General features: G+C 47.0%; 1 protein-coding gene across 1 annotated transcript in view; it reads left to right on the forward strand.

The window, feature by feature from the left end:
* The first annotated feature begins 209 nt into the window (after positions 1-209).
* The window catches only part of EDA (ectodysplasin A), a 121,434-nt gene continuing 101,432 nt past the window's right edge, over positions 210-20,211 (forward strand). The window contains 1 exon segment of the mRNA XM_036740093.1: positions 210-674. Within this exon segment, the coding sequence (XP_036595988.1) occupies positions 210-674 (465 nt within the window).

Below are 20,211 nucleotides of genomic sequence, written 5' to 3' on the forward strand. Positions count from 1 at the left end.
CGTGCGTGTGCGTATCCGAGGTGCAGCGGCCGCGGGTGCCCTGAGCCCCCGGCCCATGGCCGCTCAGTAGACGCGCCTGACAGGGCTCCTTCCGAGAGTGCCGGCCCAAGCAGCAGACGCGGCGGCGGCGGCGCGGGGCCCACGGGCCTCCCGGGCGGACGGACGGGCGTGCGTGCGTGCCAGAGAGTGCGGGAGGTCCCCCGGAGGCCATGGGTTTCGCCCAAGAGGCGGCCGCGGCGCGCGGGGAACCCGGGCTAATCGCCGGGCCGGTCATCGGACCCGGCCGTCGCCGGGCCAGCCAGCGGGGCTGCGGCTGTCGTGGGGGCCCGGCTTCGGCGGGCGCCGGGAGCAGCTGCCGCCTCTTCCTGGCTTTCTTCGCGCTGTCGCTGGCCCTCCACCTGCTGACGCTCTGCTGCTACCTGGAATTGCGCTCTGAGCTTCGGCGAGAGCTAGCCGCCGAGGCCCGCCGCGCCCCTGCCCCCGCCGGGCAGCCTGCCGGACCCCCCGACGCTACCGTTGATGCCTCCCGGGACGCCTTGGTCGCCCGCCGCCGCCGCCAGCGCGGGCAGCTGCCACCTCAACTCCAACAGCAGCAACAGCAGCAGCTGCTGCCACCGCCCGAACCCGAGCCCAGGGACACGCCGCTTCTCCCCGGCCCTGGGGACCCGCAGCAGGTGAGTCACCCCTCCTGCCGGGCGGCCCAAGGAGGGAGGGAAGGAGGGTACACCTGCTCCCCTCCTTTACTGATCGCCTGTCACGCTCTGTCGCAGTAAGCGGGAATGTAACTAAGTCACAAAGTAACTGGCAAAGTAACTCACAAACTTGGTCGCGAAGTAACTGGCAAAGTAATTTACAAACTTGGTCGCAAAGTAACTGGCAAAGTAACTCACAAACTCGGTCGCAAAGTAACTGGCAAAGTAATTTACAAACTTGGTCGCAAAGTAACTGGCAAAGTAACTCACAAACTCGGTCGCAAAGTAACTGGCAAAGTAATTTACAAACTTGGTCGCAAAGTAACTGGCAAAGTAACTCACAAACTCGGTCGCAAAGTAACTGGCAAAGTAATTTACAAACTTGGTCGCAAAGTAACTGGCAAAGTAACTCACTAAGTCAGTCACAGAGAACCTGGGAAAGAAATTCACTAAGCTTTAGTCAGAGTACCTGGCAAAGTAACTAAGTGAGTTGGAAAGCCACTCACTAAGTCAGTTACAAAGTAACTGGCAAACTCATTAAACCAACTGCGAAGCAAATGGCAAAGTCATTGAATTAACCAGGGAGTAGAGGCAGGCCCCTTGGAGGGACTGGTCAGCTTCATGCCTCAGGGTAACTACTAGCTCTTAGCACCTACAAGGCTGCCAGTGGAAGCCAGCTGCCAACAGCTCAAATGAGTGCTGTGTGCCCCAGGGAAGTAACTTTTTAACCAACTCCATGTCAGACCATGTGAGATGATATGGTTTTTACCTGCAATTTGAGATCCACACCAACTGGGTCATTCCTTGGGAAGGGCTCCAAGCTATTTAAAAAGTCAGGGGAAACACTCCCTTTCCACCTTGTTGCATGTTGCCTCTGTCCCTGGGGGCTGGGCTGGGGGGAGTGTCCAGTAGCCACTTGCTAAAGAAATGAGATCTCCCCAGAGGCAGCCTAACAAGAGACTGTATTATGTGTATATGAACTTTCTGGTGGTTTGGTTTGAATTGGTCAATTTTTAAGCTTATTTTTTTCTCCTCTCACAGTTAACCCTTTGAGGGTACATTGAGAGACATTTCTATTGAGATTGAATTGTTTGTGAAGTATAATAAATGTAGTGAAACAGGCTTCTGGCCTGATCACAGACCAGTCATATGTTTTTATTGCTCAGGAGGAAGAGGGCAACTGGGGTCAGTCAGGTGCTTGAAGGCCAAGGATGACCCTGGCATTCTCTCTGAAATATAAGAACTCAGTACCTTACTTTTAAGGGTGCAGGTGAGCTTGCATTCACAAGGCTGTAGAGTTGGGCATTACTACTGAGGATAACTGAATATTGCTGAAACTTTAAGACTGAAGCTTTCTCTAGTCTAGATTGTACAGTTACTTTGAGGCTTCTCTTGCTTTGCTAGCAGGCTTGACCTATAGAAGGGCTGATCAAAGAAGAAGTAGGCAAAGTGAGCTTCCTACGCTTCAAACTTTACACTTTGTAGCAAAATGATAATTAACTGAGGTTTTGGCTCCTTTAAGTAGAAATACTTTGCAGTTGAACCCTAACGGGAAGGTAAAGGAATTCAGTATCCTTTTTGGCATTCGGTATATAGATAACCCCGTGTTTATAGTCTGTTGATTAACAGAAAGCCAGGACCTCTGGGGCTTCTGTTCTTGGGGGAAAGAGGCTAGGACTGACCTCTAATGGGGTTGGGGACACCTATTCTAGAGCATTTCATATTGTCCTGCCTAAGTTTTAAACCTCTACCTTCCTATAAGGCCTGAAACTATACTGTCTTTCTTACTACATTTGGGCTGTAGACACAAACATATTAGTACCTTATCTTTCTCCTGAGTAAGCTAGAGTGCCCCAGTCAGGGTCAGAGAGAGGATCTTGTCAGCCAGACTGATTTCAACTTCATCTTCCCTATCTTCTTTGAAGCTTTCAGGAAAACTTAGGCAGTTTTAAAAGTGACTTTAGCTTGGGTGAACTTCTGCATATCTTAAAGACAATGTTCTGAGTCTTCTTCAGTGAGGGTCCAGATTGAGCCATTTCCAATCAAATGGTTCCTGTGGAGTTCTGGGTCAAGTTTCTGGTGCTCTAGGGCATCCTCTGCTGGCTGGGCTGGGATATAGAATCATATAGAGAATTCTAGTATATGCTGACAGATATGGATTCATAAATAGAGGAGTAAACAGCTTTTCGGGTTCTGGCCACACAGGTCAGATTTTCCTCTTTTATTTCTCAAAATACACAGCAGCTGTGGCAGCAGTGGCTCTTGGTTGGAGAGAGATGTATGCCATGTGCTTGTCCTAGGTTAGCTCTTCATCAAACCATCTCTAAGTAGCAAAGCCAAATGAAAATCCCACGGAGATATGAATGGGCTGAAGAGTGTCAAGCCAGCTACTGCGCATAATAAGATAATCTACGTAGGCATCACAGGCCTAGAGCTAGAAGAGAGCCTTTCATTCTACAGAGGAAGAAACTGAGGCTCGGAGACAGTAATTGACTTGCCTAAATTCTCACAGGTATTAAGGACAGAGCTGAGGTTCACACTCAGATCCTGTGACTCCAGATCCAAAACCTCTTCCCCAACAACATACTTTCAAACTGCACATAAGATGATTGCCTCCAAGTTCTTGGCTGCAACCCAGGCTTTAGGAGCTGTAGTAGGCTGTTTGAAGCTCCTGGCCCAGTGTCCTGCTGGGCCCCAAAGGCCAAGAACACAGGCAGTAAGGGGAAAGCAGGAAACATGATCTTCTCCTGGTACAAAACTGGGGGAGGGGGAGGGTAGCGTAGCGTAGCACAGGTGCTTCTGGTGGTTAATGCCCTTCCAGTAAGACACAAAGAACATGACTAAATGGCTGGGGCCTAGGAGGGGTTCAAGAATTTTTAGTATGAGGAGAGACTACAAAGCCAAAGCCTCTTGAATTCTGAATGATCACGGCTCAAAGGAAATGTGATTGGCTCTGAACTCATGCATCATGTAGGCTGAGTGGCTTGCTGGGACTCAGGTTAGGACAGACCTCTTGAAGCTTGTAGGCCAAATGCACGAGAGTGCTCTTTCAAGTAGCAGGGAGTTTAACCTTCAGTATCTTAAAGATGGGACGGAGAAGTTTGTAGAAAGATTGAATTTCAGGAAGTAGGGGCAGTGTGTGGCATGTTTCTTACCTTTGCACATGATAAACCTAGGCAGCTGCCTCCTCTTACAAAATGACCCTTGATCGTAACTGCTGGACAAGACCCTGGGCTAGGTGGCCCCTTGGTCTGGCCCAATATGGCACCCCTTATCTACCTCCTTTAAGTTTGGTTGGTGTGGATGAGTAAGGTCAGTCAGTTAATAAGCATTTGTTAGATGCCTACTGTGTGCCAGGTACTGTGCTGAACACTGGAGGTACAAAGAAAGGCAAAAGATGCCCCTAGTCTAATGGGATAGACAACATATTAACAACTATATACAAACAAGCTATATACAAGATAAATAAGAAATAATCACCAGAAGGAAGGCATTCGATTTAAGAGGGATTGGGAAAGGCTTCCTGTAGGAGGAGTGATTTTAGCTGGGAAGCCAGGAGCCAGAGATGAGGAGGGGAGGACATTCCATGCATGGGGGATGGTGACAGCTAGTGAAAATGCCCAGAGTGGGGAAATGGAGGGTCTTGGTGGTGGAACAGCCAGGAGGCCAGTGTCACTGAATGGAAGAGTATGTATCAGAGAGGAAAGTGTAAGAAAACTGGGAAGGGAGGAAGGGACGGGGGACGACGGGCTTGGAGTGCCAAACAGAGCATTTTGTATTTGATTCTGGAGGCAATAGGGGGCCACTGGAGTTTATCGAGCGGCGGTGGGGGAGTGGGGGAGGGGGGTGACATGGTCAGACCTGAGCTTTAGGAAGATCACTTTGATAGCCCAGTGGAGGGTGGATGGGAGTGGGGAGAGCCTGGAGGCAGGCAGACCCCACCCCCACCCCAGCAGCTATGACAATGGTCCAAGTGTGAGGAGATGAGGGCCTGCACCAATTGTCAGAGGAGAGAAGGGGATATATTCGAGAGATGAATTGACAGGCTTTGGCAACAGCTTGGATGGGGGATGGAGGTGAGAGATAGTAAGGAATCCAGGATGACTCCTAGGTTCGGAGCTTGAGGGATGGGAGGGTGGTGTTGCCTTCCTCCTACAGTAATGTGGAAGGTAGGAGGTATTGGGGGCAAGATAACGAGGTCAGTTTGGGACATGTTGAGTTTAGGATGTCTACTAGACATCCAGTTGGAGATGTCTGAAAGGTTTTTAGGAGTCAGGTAATTCAGTGTAAGCATGGCAAACTAGGCCATTAACTGACTGGGGAGCTGGGGATCTGGGGGCCTCCTTCCTTAAGAGCTTCTACTTAAGTGGTTTCCTATAGGAGCAAATCCAGAGTCCTCAGTGTGACATTCAAGGCTTCTGATCCACTTGCACCATCTTGCCCCTTCAGCCTTATAGCTAGGTCAGTAGTACTCCCATAACACACAGTCCATTTAGCTTCCAAGTTATTACTTTTTTCTTGTATCTGTCATCTGAGAGGCAGTGGTGTACTGGACAAAGAGCCCTCCTCGAAGCCAGAAGGATCCAGAGTCAAGACCCACCTGTGATGGAAGCTGACTCTGTGACCCCGAGCAAGTCACCCCATTAGCATCCCAGGCAATTCTTTAAGACTGGGAAGTTTCTGAGAAGGTGCTGCCCTACATTCACAGAGAGTTTCCTATGTCAATAAAATCATAGACCCTATCCTATCTTGTGGCAGCATGAGGTGGCACAACTGTGCAAAGAACACTGGACCTGAAGGTGAGAAGACCTGAGTTCAAATCCAGCCTCAGACACTTCCTAGCTGTGTGACCTTGAGCAAGTCACTTAATCTCTGTCTGCCTCAGTTTTCTGTCTGTAAAATGGGGATGATAATATCACCTACCTCCAAGGGTTGTTGTGAGGATAAAAGAAATGTTTTGAAAACTTTAAGGTACCATATACATGCTAGCTGTTATCATGGTTGAGAGTTGTCAGGTGATGGATTGTTGAAATGGGATCAGGAAGACCTACATTCAAATCCTGTAGCCCTCTAAATCCACTTTCCTAGGTTGTCACTGTGTTGAGCTTTGCATGGGGGAGGGAGTGCTGACAGGCGCTTCTCTGTACCGGTTCTCTATGTCCTGGGCTCCTTCCCACCTGGGCAATTGCCGTCTTTCTTTCTGCTTGTATTTGTGTCGAGTTTAGCACAGTGTTTGTGTGCTGAATGCTGACCGGATATTGTTTGGGGCTGTGCTCACTTCAGCTCAGGGCTCTGTTTTCCTCAGCTCTGGCCCAGGTCCCTAGTATTTCTCCATTTATGCATTCAGCAGAGTTAGAGTGGCTGTTCTGTGCAAGGTGCTGTGGGGGAAGCCAAGGACCAGCCATCTCAAGTTCCTGCTCTCAGAGGTCTTAGCATTGATTTTCTTAAAGTACACGTCTATCCACATCCTCCCCCTTCTCTGTAAACCCTAGTAGCTCCCCGAGGCCTCCAGGATCAAATAGAAAATCCTTTGATCGTCATTCAAGGCCCTTGATAATCTAGCCCCTCTCTCCAGCAGCTTTGCAATCTTCTTATATCCCTTCCCCCCATCATGTACTCTGTGGTCCAGTGACACTGACCTCTTTGCTATTTCTCCATCTCCTGCCTCTAAGCATTTGCACTGGCCTGGCTGCCTGGAATGCTCTCCCTCCTCATTGCTACCTACTGCTTTCCCTGACTTTCTTTGTTTTTCAGCCAACATCCCACCTTCTATGGGAAACCTTTCCCAATCCCTCTTAGTGCTAATATTTTCCTTTTTTTAAAAAATAAATTATCTCTCATTTATCCTGTCCAAATCTCATTTGTACAGATTTGTTTGCATGTTGTCTCCCCACCTTAGACTGTGGGCCACATTATTCCAGGTGCTTACCTAGTCTGCAGGGATGTCATGAGGCAAGGCCCCACCACACTGGGAGGACACAGACCAGAAGGGCTCAGGATGAAGAGGCCTGCTCTGACCTGCAGCCCTGGAAGGAATGCCCATATCCATGAGATCATGGCCATCCATGAGATCATGGCCATTTGGGAATTTGAGTGATCCAGGACAGCAAGTGATTAACTGGAAATAACAGCTGAAGTGTGTGGGCTTGTCCGGCAGGAGAGCATCTTCTGAAGGGCTGGGGGCGGGGGGGCTCCCGGGTGTACAGGGCATTTTATCTGGGTGTGGGAGAAGACAAGGAAGGCATGTGCAGAGGCACATGAAGCTCCCAACAAGCACTCTTTAGTTCTTGGCTAGGGATGAAAACCAAGCTGATTTGTTTATTTGTCTCAAGCTGTGTGTGGGAGTGATCTGCTCTGTGATAGAGTGGCCACAGCTCTGGCTCCCTAGCTTAGGCTCCTCCTCCTCCTCCTCCTCCTCCTCCTCCTCCTCCTTTCTTCTTTTTCTCTTTAGGATGTTGGATCTGAGAGCAATCTTTCTAGGGGAGAAATCTGGGCATGAATAAGGGAGGAGAGACTTAGTTGGTGGCAGTGGAAGAGAGGCTTCTACAAGCTCCTGTCTTATATTGCTCTTCTCCTTCCTAGCCAAGCTTTGGTTTTGTTTTTTGTCTTTTTAAAAATACATCTTTATTGGTACGTTTTGTTTTTACCCCACCTATTTTTCTCCCTCTATCCTTCTCCCTCTCCACTCGGAGAGAGCCAGCTCATAGAATAAAGAATTTGTTTTTAAAAAGATAAATAGAAAAAGAGGGGGAAATCAGGAAAATTGATGAGTTCACTGATAACACATGTGCACTGTTTCTCACATTTCTTCTTTGGGGCCATACTTGTTCTTTGTAATTTTGCGGCATTCACTCTTTTAAAAAATATTTTTATTTCACTAAATATTTCCCAATTACATTTTAAAATATTTTTAACATTCATTGTCAAAAATGTTGAGTTTGAAATTCTCTTTTCCTCCCACTCCTTGAGAAGGCAAGCAACACGATGTTGATTATACACATGAAGTCACGCAAAACATTTACGTATTAGCCGCATGTACCATTCACTCTTGATTGTTTTGTGGTTGGAGTCATTGTGTGGAACACCTCTGCTTACCTCATTCTGTATCAGTTCTTCCAGATCTTCCCAGGCTTCTCTGTCTCTCATATTGGTCATCTCTTAGAGCACGGTAAGATTCTTTCACCTTTACATACCACAGTTTGGTTAGCCCTTCCCCAGTCTTCTTTGTTTCCAGTTCTTTGCTACCCCCAAAAGTGCCGCTATGAATATTTGGGCACATCTGGGGACTTGCCAATGACTTCCTTGAGGTATATGCCTAGTATTGGAATCTGTGGGTCAAAGGATAAGGAAGTTTTAGCCACTTTCTTTGCATATTTCCCAATTCATTTCCAGAATCATGGCCAAAGAGCAGTCTACACTCATTGTGTTTACTTCTCCCAGTCTTCCCCAATTTGCGATCCAGCATCTGACCTCATCACTCAGAAATGCTTCTTTCCCCTGTCACCCATAATCTCTTAATGGCTAAGCTGATCTTTACTCTGTCTTCATCCTTCTTGACTTCTCTGTAGCCTTTGACACTGTTCATCACTCTCTCCTCCTTAGATACCAGCTGCTGTTCTCTGGGTTTTTGGGATACTGCTCTCTCTTGGTTCTCTTCCTACCGATCTCACTGCTCCTTCTCGTTCTCTGGTTGGTTTGTCATTCATATTATGCCTTCTAACTGTGTGTGTCACCTAAGGCCTTGTCCTGGGCTACTTTCTCTTCTCTCTCCACATTCTCTCACTTGATGACTTCATCCCCTCCCTTTTGTTCAATTGCCTCCCGGATGGGAATATGCAGGCTCAGTCTCCTGCCTGGGCTTCAGCTCAAGCTGAAAGTCTTCTAGGCATCTCAGACTCAGCACATCCAACTCAGGTGATACAGGCCTGAAATAAGGTAGTGGCTTCATGAGTAGACAGAGGTGCCACATGGGAGAGACTGAGGTAGAAACCGTAGAGTTTGGCAACTGTTTGGCTATGTGGGATACAGGAGAGAGGAATCCCAAGGCTAATATCAGAGTGGTGGTGCCCCTGACAGAAATGGGAGATGTGCTGCTGCCTCTACAGTCTTCTCATGCTGCAAAATCCCTCCACTCCTGTGCTCCCTTTCTCTGATTGCTCAACCCTTCCTGGCACCTCCATTTGGGGAAAAAGATACCAATTCAGAGGCTACTGCCATTTTCCAGGAAAGAGTGTCTTACTTTGGGTCTTTCACCTTTCCTTTGTCCACATGTGCATTTATTAAGCACCCACTGTATGCCAAGCCCTGTGGATCCAAACAGAAGAGAAAGCTGCTCCCTGCCCTTGAAGGGCTCCCATTCTAGGTGAGACAACACTCAGGAAAGGTGCCAGGAAGTAAAAGTCCCATGGTCCAGAGAGTAGAGCAGCCAAGCAGGTGTTTAGGCCTCTTCTTTAAGGTAATTTTCACTGATAAAATTCTGAGTTTTTGATATCGAGCCATTAGACAGGGCTAAGGATTTGGTGGCCTCTTCACATGAGGACTGCCAGGGTGGCAATGAGGCCTGGGGGTGTGGGGACCCTTTTTCTACAGTGATTACTTCTTTCAATGATGGCTACAGAGGCTAGGCTAGAGGCAGGAAAGGTGGTTTAGGGAGGCAGGGCACAGCCCCTTCCAACAATTGTCATTTTCCATTTTTGCCAATTTTGCTAATTTGCTGAATCTGGGATGGACCCTCAGAGTTTCTTTAATTTGCATTTCTCTGTTAGTAATTTGGAGCAATTTTTTCATGTGGCTAAGGACAGCTTGGGTTTCTTCAAGTTTCTTCAAGATGGATGATGACCCCTGGTCAGAACTGCTCTAGGGAGTTTGTGCCCTGGGAGGGTGCTTGAGGATGCTCTGTTCAACTCTGAGGTTTCCTGACAAAAGAGCTACTCTGTGGACATTCACTGGTGGCCAGAATAAAGGCCAAAGCACTGGTAAGGAGCAGAAGTGTGGAGGAGTAGGGGCGATCATGCCTTTGGGGGCCCTTAACTGCCCACCTGGTACAGGTCATGGGGCAAAACATCAAAGTCTCTGGACTAAGGAAGAAGGATGGAGTGGTATCATTTCATCCTGGCTATTCTTTACATAACTGTTGCTTTAGCACTGAGACATGTTTGAAATCAAAGGCTTGTAGGATTTAGGGCTAGAAAGGTCCAATCTCATTCTCCAAAGGCTCCGAGAGGGCAAGCTCTTACCCAGAAGGCTTCTGGCGTCTCTCCCGTTCAGAAGATTGGGGACACAGGATGAGCAGTGGGGCGACTCCCTCAGGGTCACATGGGTAGGAAGGCAAGAAGCAGCGCAGCTCGGTCCACTTTTACTCCATTGACTAGGAAGAATCTGAGCTGGGAAAGAAGGAAGGTGGCACGGGAAGCCTCCCATTTCTAATCAGCTTGGGCCAGTGACAAAGGGCAAAAGTGAGGATCCTCTTTTGACAACAGAACACTCTGTCCTTTGTTCATTTCTCAGGTTTGTTTTTCACTTGGGCTTCTTTTCATTTTATTGCTTGTGCTCATTGTATAGCTTGTTCTCCTGGGCTCTTTGTACATGTCTCTCCGTGGTTCTCTCAATTCCTCCTCACTTCACACTGTATGCTACTGTTTCATGGCATTTACATACCATTTTGTTTAGCTGTGCACCCAATCAATGACCTCACACTTTGATCTTAATTTTTAAAAAATTATTCTGAACCTAAAAATCAAAAAAGAGCATTTCCACGTATCGCAGAGAATAGAGAAAGGCACATGAAACTTTCCATCTCTACATTATGCCACTCACTTAAAGAAGGCATGCAGTAAAACTAATCCCACATGACTTTCAAAATGATCCTGCTTGTCTGTGCTCCCCTCTGAGCTTCCTTCTGTGCATGATTTGAAATGTTGCATTGGCTCCCTTTTTTCTTTTTTTGGCAACCCTATTGCAACATCTCCCCCACCCCCATTAAAACCAGTAGGGAAAAAATAAAAACCTGGTGCCACAAAGATATAATCAGTCAGAACAAAGCCCCAAAGCGTCCAGGTCCAAAGTCTGTTTCTCTTTTTGCACCTTCATTCCATCATCCCCCTGTCAGATTATGCTCTGCCATCAGTCCTCTGGAGACATGTTTGGCCGTTATGTTGATCAGAGTTCTGAAGTCTTTCAATGTTGTTTTTTCTTTATGATGTCATTGTCCTGGTTCTGCTCACTTCACTCTGTATCAATTCATATTACCCACAATTCTCCAAAAGCATCTCTTTTTTTTCCCATTTCTTATGGTACAGTGAGACAGCTAGGTGGAGCAGTGGATAGAGTGCTGGACCTGGAATCAGGAAGACCTGACTTCAAATCTGGCCTCAGACACTTCCTAGCTGTGTGACCCTGGGTGTCACTTAACCCTGTTTGCCTCAGTTTCCTCATTTGTAAAATGAGCTGGAGAAGGAAATGGCAAATCACTCCAGTATCTTTGCCAAGAAAACCCCAGATGGGGTCACAACTAAAAATGACACAACAACAACATTCTGCAATAATATTCCATTCCATTCATATGCCACAGTTTGTTCAGTCATTCCTCCAATTGATTCACCTTCCAATTCTACTTCTTTGCTTTTCTTGTTTAATCTCTCCCTTGAGGATCAGTTTGTTTTGCTTGTGGGTATTCTTTATCTAGTAGTATCCTCCTTCTTATTCCTTTGTTGTGTTTGATGTATTTCTCCACCACACCGACCCTGTGTTCACTCCTCTTTTGTCTGTTAGTCATTTGATACTTGGTTCCCTCCATGCCCCCACTTCTGAGATGTATCGAGTTCCATCTCCTTTTTCCGCCTTGCACACCTAGTGATTCCTCTTGCCTTCCCTTCAGGAGGTGATCAGGGCAGTCTTTCTATCTTTATTTTGCCTTCTGGTTCTACTAGATTTGAGCAACGTGCATTTAGAATTTCTACAAATAGAATGTTCAGGATTTTCTTTTCTTTTTTAAATTATAAGTGTCTGTGAGTCAAATGATTCTTAAAATATTTCTCTTTGTCCTGTCTTCAAGGTCAGTTGTTTCTGACACTGGATGTCTCACATTTTCTTCTATTTTTTCAATCTTTTGATTTTGTTGTAATCTTTCTTGCTATCTCATGAAGTCACTGATTTCTGTTTGGTCTAGTTTAGTTTTCAGCAAATTGATAGCTTGGCTAAAAATTGGCCACTTTTCTTCTAAGCTGTTTGTTTCTCCTTCCAGTTCTTTTTTTAGTGCTTTTATTTTCTTTCACCTCTTGCATCATTTTGTCTAGGTATTTATTTAATCCTTGTGAAAAATCATATTTCTCCTTGAATTTGCTTTTAGTTGTTAGAGAGTTACTCTTTCCTTCTTTTGGGAGATCTACAGTAACTTTTAATACTAGTCAGTGTCTTTGATTTACTCACCGCTTTAGCCCTAGTTCCTGAGTCAGGGCTTTGTACTAGGATCAGGCTCTGCCCTGTCACGTTACTGTGCTATTAGGTGGGATAGTCTTGCCTTGGGTTCCTGCACTGACCTCTACCTCCTGGAGTTAGGACTTCTCCACCTCAGTCTTTGAGGTTCAGAATAATGGATCATCAGGGCTCTCTTTTAGCTCTGGACAGAATGTTAGGGAGCTGAGTTGTCCCAATTGTGTGCTGCTGGTTACTACTTACTGATCATTACCTTGGGGCTCTCCAACCACCCCAGAGTTTTCTTCAGGAAGCCCTCTGTTCCTGCTGCCTCTAGACCCAGAGCCTTGCAGGCTCCATATCTCAGTCCAGCCTCAGCATGCACAGTGGGCTTCTGCTTTTTGCTGTTGTTCACTTCTGAGATGGAAGAAGTCTCTTACTGTAGTTACTCATTATGTTTCTTTGGTTTATTTTCTGGAGTAGGTGTGGGCTAGCTGAGCAGCCCATCTTGACAAGAAGTCTTCTTCTTTCATTCCTCATCCTTGTCACGTGACTGCCCCAGCTCTTTTTTCTGCTCATGCATGTCCTTGGGGATCCCATGAAACACGTATCACAGATGCATTCCTGAAAAAGTTGTGCATAAATTGAATTCTTAAAAAGAGGACCAGTTACTGTCCAGTGGGCTGTGGGGGGGTGAGAGACATAATTAACCAGTTACAGGAGCCCCATGGTCCCTGAATTCTTTGCAAAGTGGATCATATCCTGCATTATGTCCTGGGAATATGAGATATATCTATAAAGTACTGAGACTTGTTGATTGTGGTCCTTGGAAATGGGTCTCAGTACTCAGTAGCTGTCTTCCATCACCGTTCCTTCTACCCACATGATCTGGGAGCTAGATGGGTCCTCAGCTGCAGCTATCCACACCCCCCCCCACACACACCTGAAATCCCTCTCTACAACATTCCTGTTGAGCCATCATCTAGTCTGCTTGAAGAGCACCTCCATTGATGGGGATCTCACTACCTGATTAGGTGGCCTAGTTTACTTTTGGATGACCAACTTTTAGCAAGTTCTTTCCTTACATGGGACCATAGCTACTCCCTTCCAAGGACAGGCAGGATAAGCCTCACCTGTCTTCCACAACAGATTGATCTGTCAGTGCCCCGGAAATCAGAGCCAAGATGCTTTGTTGTTCCTTCTCCTTATCTTTCTTCCCCTCCCTTTATTGTGATTTCCCATGAGATGATGCCAACTACCCTGTGGGGGTAGGCAAGGCAAAGATTCCCATCTATAAGCTGGAAACCAAGCTCTGAAATGAGGAAGAGCAAACGTCAGCATGGGAACAACACAGGGCTTCTGGCTCCTGGTGCATTCTCCTATTGCACCCTGTCCTCGATGGCTCCTCAGAAAATTCCCTTACATTTGTATTGTGTCATACTGGCCTTTCTTGTACTTGCTCCACTATCTAAGACAGAAAGGGATGAGAGCCCAGGCAATGAAGTGGGCCAGTTGAAAGCTGCTAAAGCTATTGCCAGGAGACAAGAGTACAGGAGGTCATCCTGGGAAAGAGCCCAAAGGCCTCATGGTATAAGCTCCAGAGTTAGGACTGAAATGAGGAGAAAGGCCATTCTAGTGTCAAAACTGAGCCCCCACAGTCATTACCAACAACTTCCCCAAACCACATGGGGCGAAGGCCAAGAAGCTGGGGCAAATTGGAATCGAGGGAAGATTTCAGCCCAGGCTGCCATCTGTTATTAATTCATTTTTCTTCCTAAGACTGGAAATTATTGAGAAGGTGCCCAGCTGCACTGGTTGAGAAAGTTCTCCCCCCAGAGCTTCCTAGACTGGTAGGATGGAGGGACCAGTCAAGGCAAACACACACTTCTGACTTAGGGGATCAGCGATGTCATTTTCTCACTAGTGACAGAAATGAATAGCATGAAAGCATGTGCTGTGGGGGCTTATGGCACCAGAACCCTGCTTCTTTGTCACCCCCCAGGTCAGCTCATCCGTCTCAGGGTTCTCAACAACCTTTGCTAGAGTGAACCCAGCTGGCCTCTGATAGGTAACAGACATTGAACCTTTGTGACCCTGGGTAGGTCATTTCCCTTCTGGGCCTCAGTTTCCCATCATGAGAGGGTTGGACTAGATGACTTCTCAGCTCCCTTTTCAGCCCTAGATCAAGGCTGTCATGAGTCCTCATGATGCAGAGAGGGGAAGAGCCCCTTGTACAGTGAGCCATCTCCACAATTAGGCCACAGTTCTTCACTCCCTCAACTCTGATTAAAATGTAACATTTGGCATTTGGACAAAAGATCCTTGAAAGGAACAGTAAACGTTAGACAGGCCGGAGAGTAGTGTGTGTGTGTGTGTGTGTGTGTGTGTGTGTGTGTGTGTGTGTGTGTGTGACAGAGACAGACACAGAAAGAAAAAGAGACAGAGAGGGAGACAGATACACATACACGTGACTTGGGCTTGACTATATGGAGTAGCAGCTGAAGAGACCCGTGCTCTTTCAAACTCAGTTTGGAGAAGAAGCCTGAGTCACAAGAGATGGGTGCTAATGCCTATGGAAGTCTTGTGGCTCAACGAGGGTCTATGGGGTTTAGCTGGGGGGGGGGTGCATTCATCTGTATCCTTCCTGGCATCCCTGATGATGGAAAGTGTTCAGAGCCATGACTGGCCTACAGATGAGGCTTACAGCAAGGTACCTACGAGGAAAACGCCACCACGTAGACAGTGGCCTGGCTTCCTCTGCTGGGAGTCAGGAGCTAGAATCTCCAAGTCAGATGGGGCTTGTACCTGAGCATCCTCTACTGTTTAAGCCCTCTCTTGAGGGGCCCCCTTTGTGTCTGTTCCACTTTCAGAGAGTTTTTTGGTCAGGAAAATGTTCCTTCTGTTAAGCTGAAACTTGCCTCTAACTAAATCTGCCAATTTCTATTCTTTGTCCCTCTGAAAGCAAGCAGCGTGTCTGAGCCCTCTCCCAAATGATCCAAATGGGATTTGGGTCTCTGGGCGCTAGATTCAATGAAGTATTATTTGTAAAGGGCTTAGCACAGTGCCTGGCACATAGCAGGTGTTTAATAAATGTCCTAAGTGTGCAGCAGACTCAATACCCCTCTGGCTTTATGGGAATCACTCTCATCCTCTGGACCTTCATGCCTATACTGGGTGATCACAAGAGACCCTTTCAACCCAGATAGTTTGTAATCCCTCTCTTCTCTGACATCCCACAATTCCTTGGGTGCACTGGGGACCCAAGGAAGAGAATCCTCTCATTATCTTTTCTGAGATGGGAAACAAATGAAATTATGAGAAAGAGAGACAGACAGACACAGAGAGGGAGGGGGGGATGAGGGATGGGGGGAATGAGGTTCTCAAATTGAAGACCTTAACCCAGGGGTGGGGAACCTGTGGCCTTCCAGGTCCTCGGGTGCGGCCTTTTGACTGAGTCCAAGTTATACAGAACAAATCCTTTTATTAAGGGGATTTGTTCAGTGAAGTTTGGATTCAGTCAGAGGGCTGCACTTAAGGACCTAGAGGGCCACATTTGGCCTTGAGGCTGCAGATTCCCCACCCCTGCCTTAACTCAGTACTCACTGATTTAGAGCTAGAGGGAACACCTAAAGCTGTCTAGTCCAGTGCTTTCATTTTACAGAGGGAGGCCCCAAGTCTGAAGAGGGAAAGTACCACTCCAAGGTCACAACCTGACCCAGTGCTCTTTCCACTGCATCCCTTGGGAATAAATCCAAGGGAAATCTGGCAGTTCCAAAGTTGGTGGCAGGGGGTGGGATTCAAATGCTCTAATCAAGACTATTCCTTGCTGACTGGAACAGCCTTCTCGAACTGAGATGTTTGCCCTACTCCACCATCAAGGGCCTCTAGCTCCAGTGGGCCTCAGAAACGATTTTGGATTAGGTAAGAGGGTGTTTGTTTAGTCCATTTTGGGTTCCTTGAGCGAGGAAAGGAGCAACTTTTGGTTTTTGTCTTTCTCTATCACAGTGCTTGATTAACCTGGATCGAATTGGTTTTGATGTATCTAAGCTCATCTCATTTGAAAATCTCTGGATATGGGTTTGTACAGCCTTGGGCTAAGGTTTGCCAGGCACCGTATGATCCTAAATGCTTTGAGCTAGAAGGGACCTCAGGTCAGTTGCTCTGGTTCTGACCTAGGTCCAGCTCGGGGGAACTCTCTGTGCTGCACAGCATGCTGGTGTTAGCCCCTGTTGTCAGGAAAAGCCCACCTTGGTACTAAGTTCAAATTGGCTGCTCCTTCTGCCCACTGGGGCCAAGCAGAACATGGCTGGTCTCTCTTTCACATGAGTTCTTTAACTATTTCATAGAATCTGAGAGTTGGAAGAGAGCTCAGAGGTTATCTAGCGTGAAGAAGGACCCAAGCAGTTACTGTGACTTGTCCAAGGTTACACACTTTGTTAGAAGCAGAGATAGGACTAGAACCCCCGTCTCCTAACTGCCAGAGCAGTGTCACATCAATATCATCTCCCTGGAAGGCACCTCAGAGGTTACATCTAATCCAACCAGTGTTTGACTTGGATTCCCTTCTGCTGCATACCTGACAAGGAGTCACAAGTGGTCACTCTGCTTGCATACCTTTGGGGATGAGGAATCTATTACCTCTGAAGCAACTCATTCTGCCTTTGAGACATGTCCAGCCAAGGCTGATCCTTCTTCCATGTGATAGCCCTTCAAATGTTTGTCAGTCATTTTATTTTAATTTATTGTTATTAATTTAATTTTAGTAAGCATTTTATTAAGCACCTACCATTCCCTAGGCATTAGGGATGCAAAGAAAGGTAAAAGACAGTCCTTGCTCCCAAGGAGCTTATAATCTAATGGAGAGATGTGGGCAAGTACGTGCAAACAAGATACTGAGAGGGTACATGGGAGCTAATCAGCCGAGGGCAGGTACTGGCATTAAGCAGGATCGGGAAAGGCTTCTTGGAGCTGGGAAAGAAGGAAGTCTGGAGGCAGACTTGCGGAGGAGTGAGAGCATTTCAGGCATTATAGTGAGTGAAAACACAGAATCTGAAACTTGCAGAGCGCATGGTGGTGGGGAGAGTTGGGGAGAGTTTTCAGTGTCCAGTGGAGGATTTTTGATTTGAATTCTCAAGGTGATGGGGAGTCACTGGAATTTCTTGAATTGGCAGGGCAGGGGTGGGAGTGTGGTGATGACGTGGTCAGACTTGTTGTATAGCTGAGCGCTGGAATGAGGCGAGATTGTGGCAGGGAGATCAAGCAGCAGGCCAGAGCTCTAGTCCAATGTGAAGTAATGAGTGTAGAGCTCTAGTCCAGATGTGAAGTAATGAGTATAGAGGCAGTGGCAGAGGAGAGAAAGGGGAGTATACAAGAGATGTTAAGAAGGGAGAAAGTCTGATTGGATATGGGGATGACTGAAAGAGTAAAGAGTCAAGGATGACAGCAAGATTTTGAGTCTGGAGGACTGCCCTCGACAGTAACAGGGAAGTTTGTAAGGGGAGAGAGTATAGGGTGGGTGGGGAACCTGTGGCCTCATTTAGGGGGAAAGAGAATGAGTTCAGTTTTGAATCTGTTGAATTTAATATACCTATGACACATGCAGGCTGAAGTGTGTAATAAACTGTTGGAGATGAGAGGTAAGGTAGGGCTGGACAGCTTGGAGAGAGGATCATTGAAATCATGGCAGCTGATGAGATCACCATCAATCTGCTACATGTTTTTGTAGAGTCTGGGAGCTAAGAATGGTTTTTAACAATACAATAAAACTTTATTTAAAAATGTAAAAACCATTCTTAGCTCACAGTAGAAAAATAGGCAGTGGGCCAAATTCTCAGGGGACAGAGCCCGAGGAGACACCCATGGGCATGACCTGGAGAAATGTCCAGCAAAGAAAACCCAAGTGTCAGACAGATAAAAGACAGAACCGGTGGAGAGAGAAAAGAATAGCAAGGAAAAGAGAGTAATTGACAGTGTCTGAGACTGCCGAGAGGTCAAGAAGGAGGACTGGGCAATCAGAGATCATTGGGAACTTGGGAGAGAGCAGTTTCCCTGAAATGATAAGATTGGAAACTGGATTGAAGGGAGATGAAAAGAGTTAGAGGAAAGGAAGTGGAGGCGCTTAAAGTAGATGGACTTGTCAAGGAATTTAACCACAAAGATGAAGAGAGAAATGGGACAGTAGTTCGTGAGGATGAAGGGATTGGGTCAGTGTTTTTGAGGATGCAGGAGACACGGGCATGTTTGGAAGCAGTAGGGAAGCAGCCAGTGAACCAGGATAAGTGAGAGATTGGGGATGATGGAGGAAGCAATCTGCTGGAGAACATGAGATGGCCTAGGATCACTGGTGCACTTTTTGGGGTTGGCCTTGGAAAGGGAGACGGAGGGGAAGGAGGTGATAGTGGCAGAAGGCATCTGAGAAATAAGATGGGGAAGAGGGGAGAAGAAGGAGCCTCTGGCAAAGCATGTCTCCCTAAGGCTTCTCAAGGCTAAACAGCCCTGGTCACTTCAGCTGACTTTTGTACTCTGCTTGCCCTCTTCTGAGCAACGTGGCCCCCAAACCCAACTCTACTCCTGGCTCCTCCGGCCTCCCTTCAGCCTCCTTTGAATGGCTGTCTCCCCCTCTTTGAAGGTTGACTCCTTGAGGGTGGGGGCTGCTTTTCTCTTTGCTTGTATTTGTATTCCCAGCATGCAACATAATGCTTGGGGCCTCTCTGAACACAGCCTCAGATCACATTCACTTGGTGTGAATGACCATGTCACCTTGGCTCATGCTGAGCTCTCTGTCTTTCTCACAAACCCGTGTTTAGCCTCTCATGCTCTATTTATGCTGTTGATTTTGTTGAGCCCTGCTGTATGATGCCGTTTAGCTCTATTATAGTACATTTTACTAGATCTGGCCCATCCTCTTAGCCCATCCAGCTGTTTTTGGATACTTATTAGCTCTCCTCTCCAGCTTTGTGTCATCTGCAAGTTGGGGAAACACCATTTTATTGCCTTTTATGCAAACCATTGATACAAATGTGGGAAGTGAAGTAGGGCACTGGGATGGGAAGTCCCAGGACGTGTCCAAGGGCCTGAGTCCAGTTTGCCTAGAGCGTGGTGCACATGGAGGAGGGTAGTGTGAGACAGCCATTTGTGACTGCATAGACTCTTCTCAGAAGATATAGTAGTGTTCTTTCCGTGTGTCTTCTAAGAGCTAGGTCAAAGGAGACTTGCAAAGACTCTTGGTGCCAGAGGGTCTGGGAAGAGAATCAAGGAGAGTTTCATGGAGAAGTTCATACCTCACCTAGATCTTGAGAACACTTCCAATAGTTAGAGATGAGATTTGAGTACCTCCAAGCCAGCCTGAGGTGGGGGCACATGTAGAATGGGAGTAGTGGCAAATAATTGGCATTTTCTAACCTTTTTCAGGTTTTCAAAGTGCTTTCTTTTCTTGACCCTGGGCAAGTCACTTCCCCCATTGGCCTTAGTTTCCTGATCTGTAAAATGAGCTGGAGAAGGAAATGGCAAACCGCTCCAGGATCGCCGCCAAGAAAACCCCACATGGGCTTGCAGGGAGTTGGACACGACTGAAATGACTGACCAACGACAAAAATACCTCGTGAGGTCTGGGAAGAGTGCCTCTTTTTAGCCCCATCTTTGAGGTTCTTGCTGACCCAGCCCTGGAGCTCAGCTTTTCTGACTCTGACTCCAACATTTGTTGGAGTTCTCTGATCACATTCCACTGTGGCATTCTCCAGTCTCAGTTCTGTGGTGGATGATGACATCCATGATGAAGGTGCCAACAGACCCTCTATGGTCAGCAGTAGAGTAGAAGCTTCTCGAGGGCAGGGACTGTTTCATTTGGTTTTTGTATTCCCGATACCTAGTACAGCACCTGGCATATAGTAGCTTATAGTTGCTCATAGTAGGTTAAGCTTGGTGCCAGCTGGACCATTAGGCCCTCAGTCCTTTTAAGCCATGACCAATTCACGTTCTCCAAGCATTTTGCACACTGGTGCATCTCCAGTCCTTCTTCTGCCTTTGTTAGCAGGCCTGAAGCTGTAAGAATCCCAATAGAAAACATCAGTGTACAAAAAGTTCCTGATTCTTGGCTCCTACTTTGTGC

This window comes from Trichosurus vulpecula, chromosome X (assembly GCF_011100635.1).
Source record: "Trichosurus vulpecula isolate mTriVul1 chromosome X, mTriVul1.pri, whole genome shotgun sequence".
Lineage (NCBI taxonomy): Eukaryota > Metazoa > Chordata > Mammalia > Diprotodontia > Phalangeridae > Trichosurus > Trichosurus vulpecula.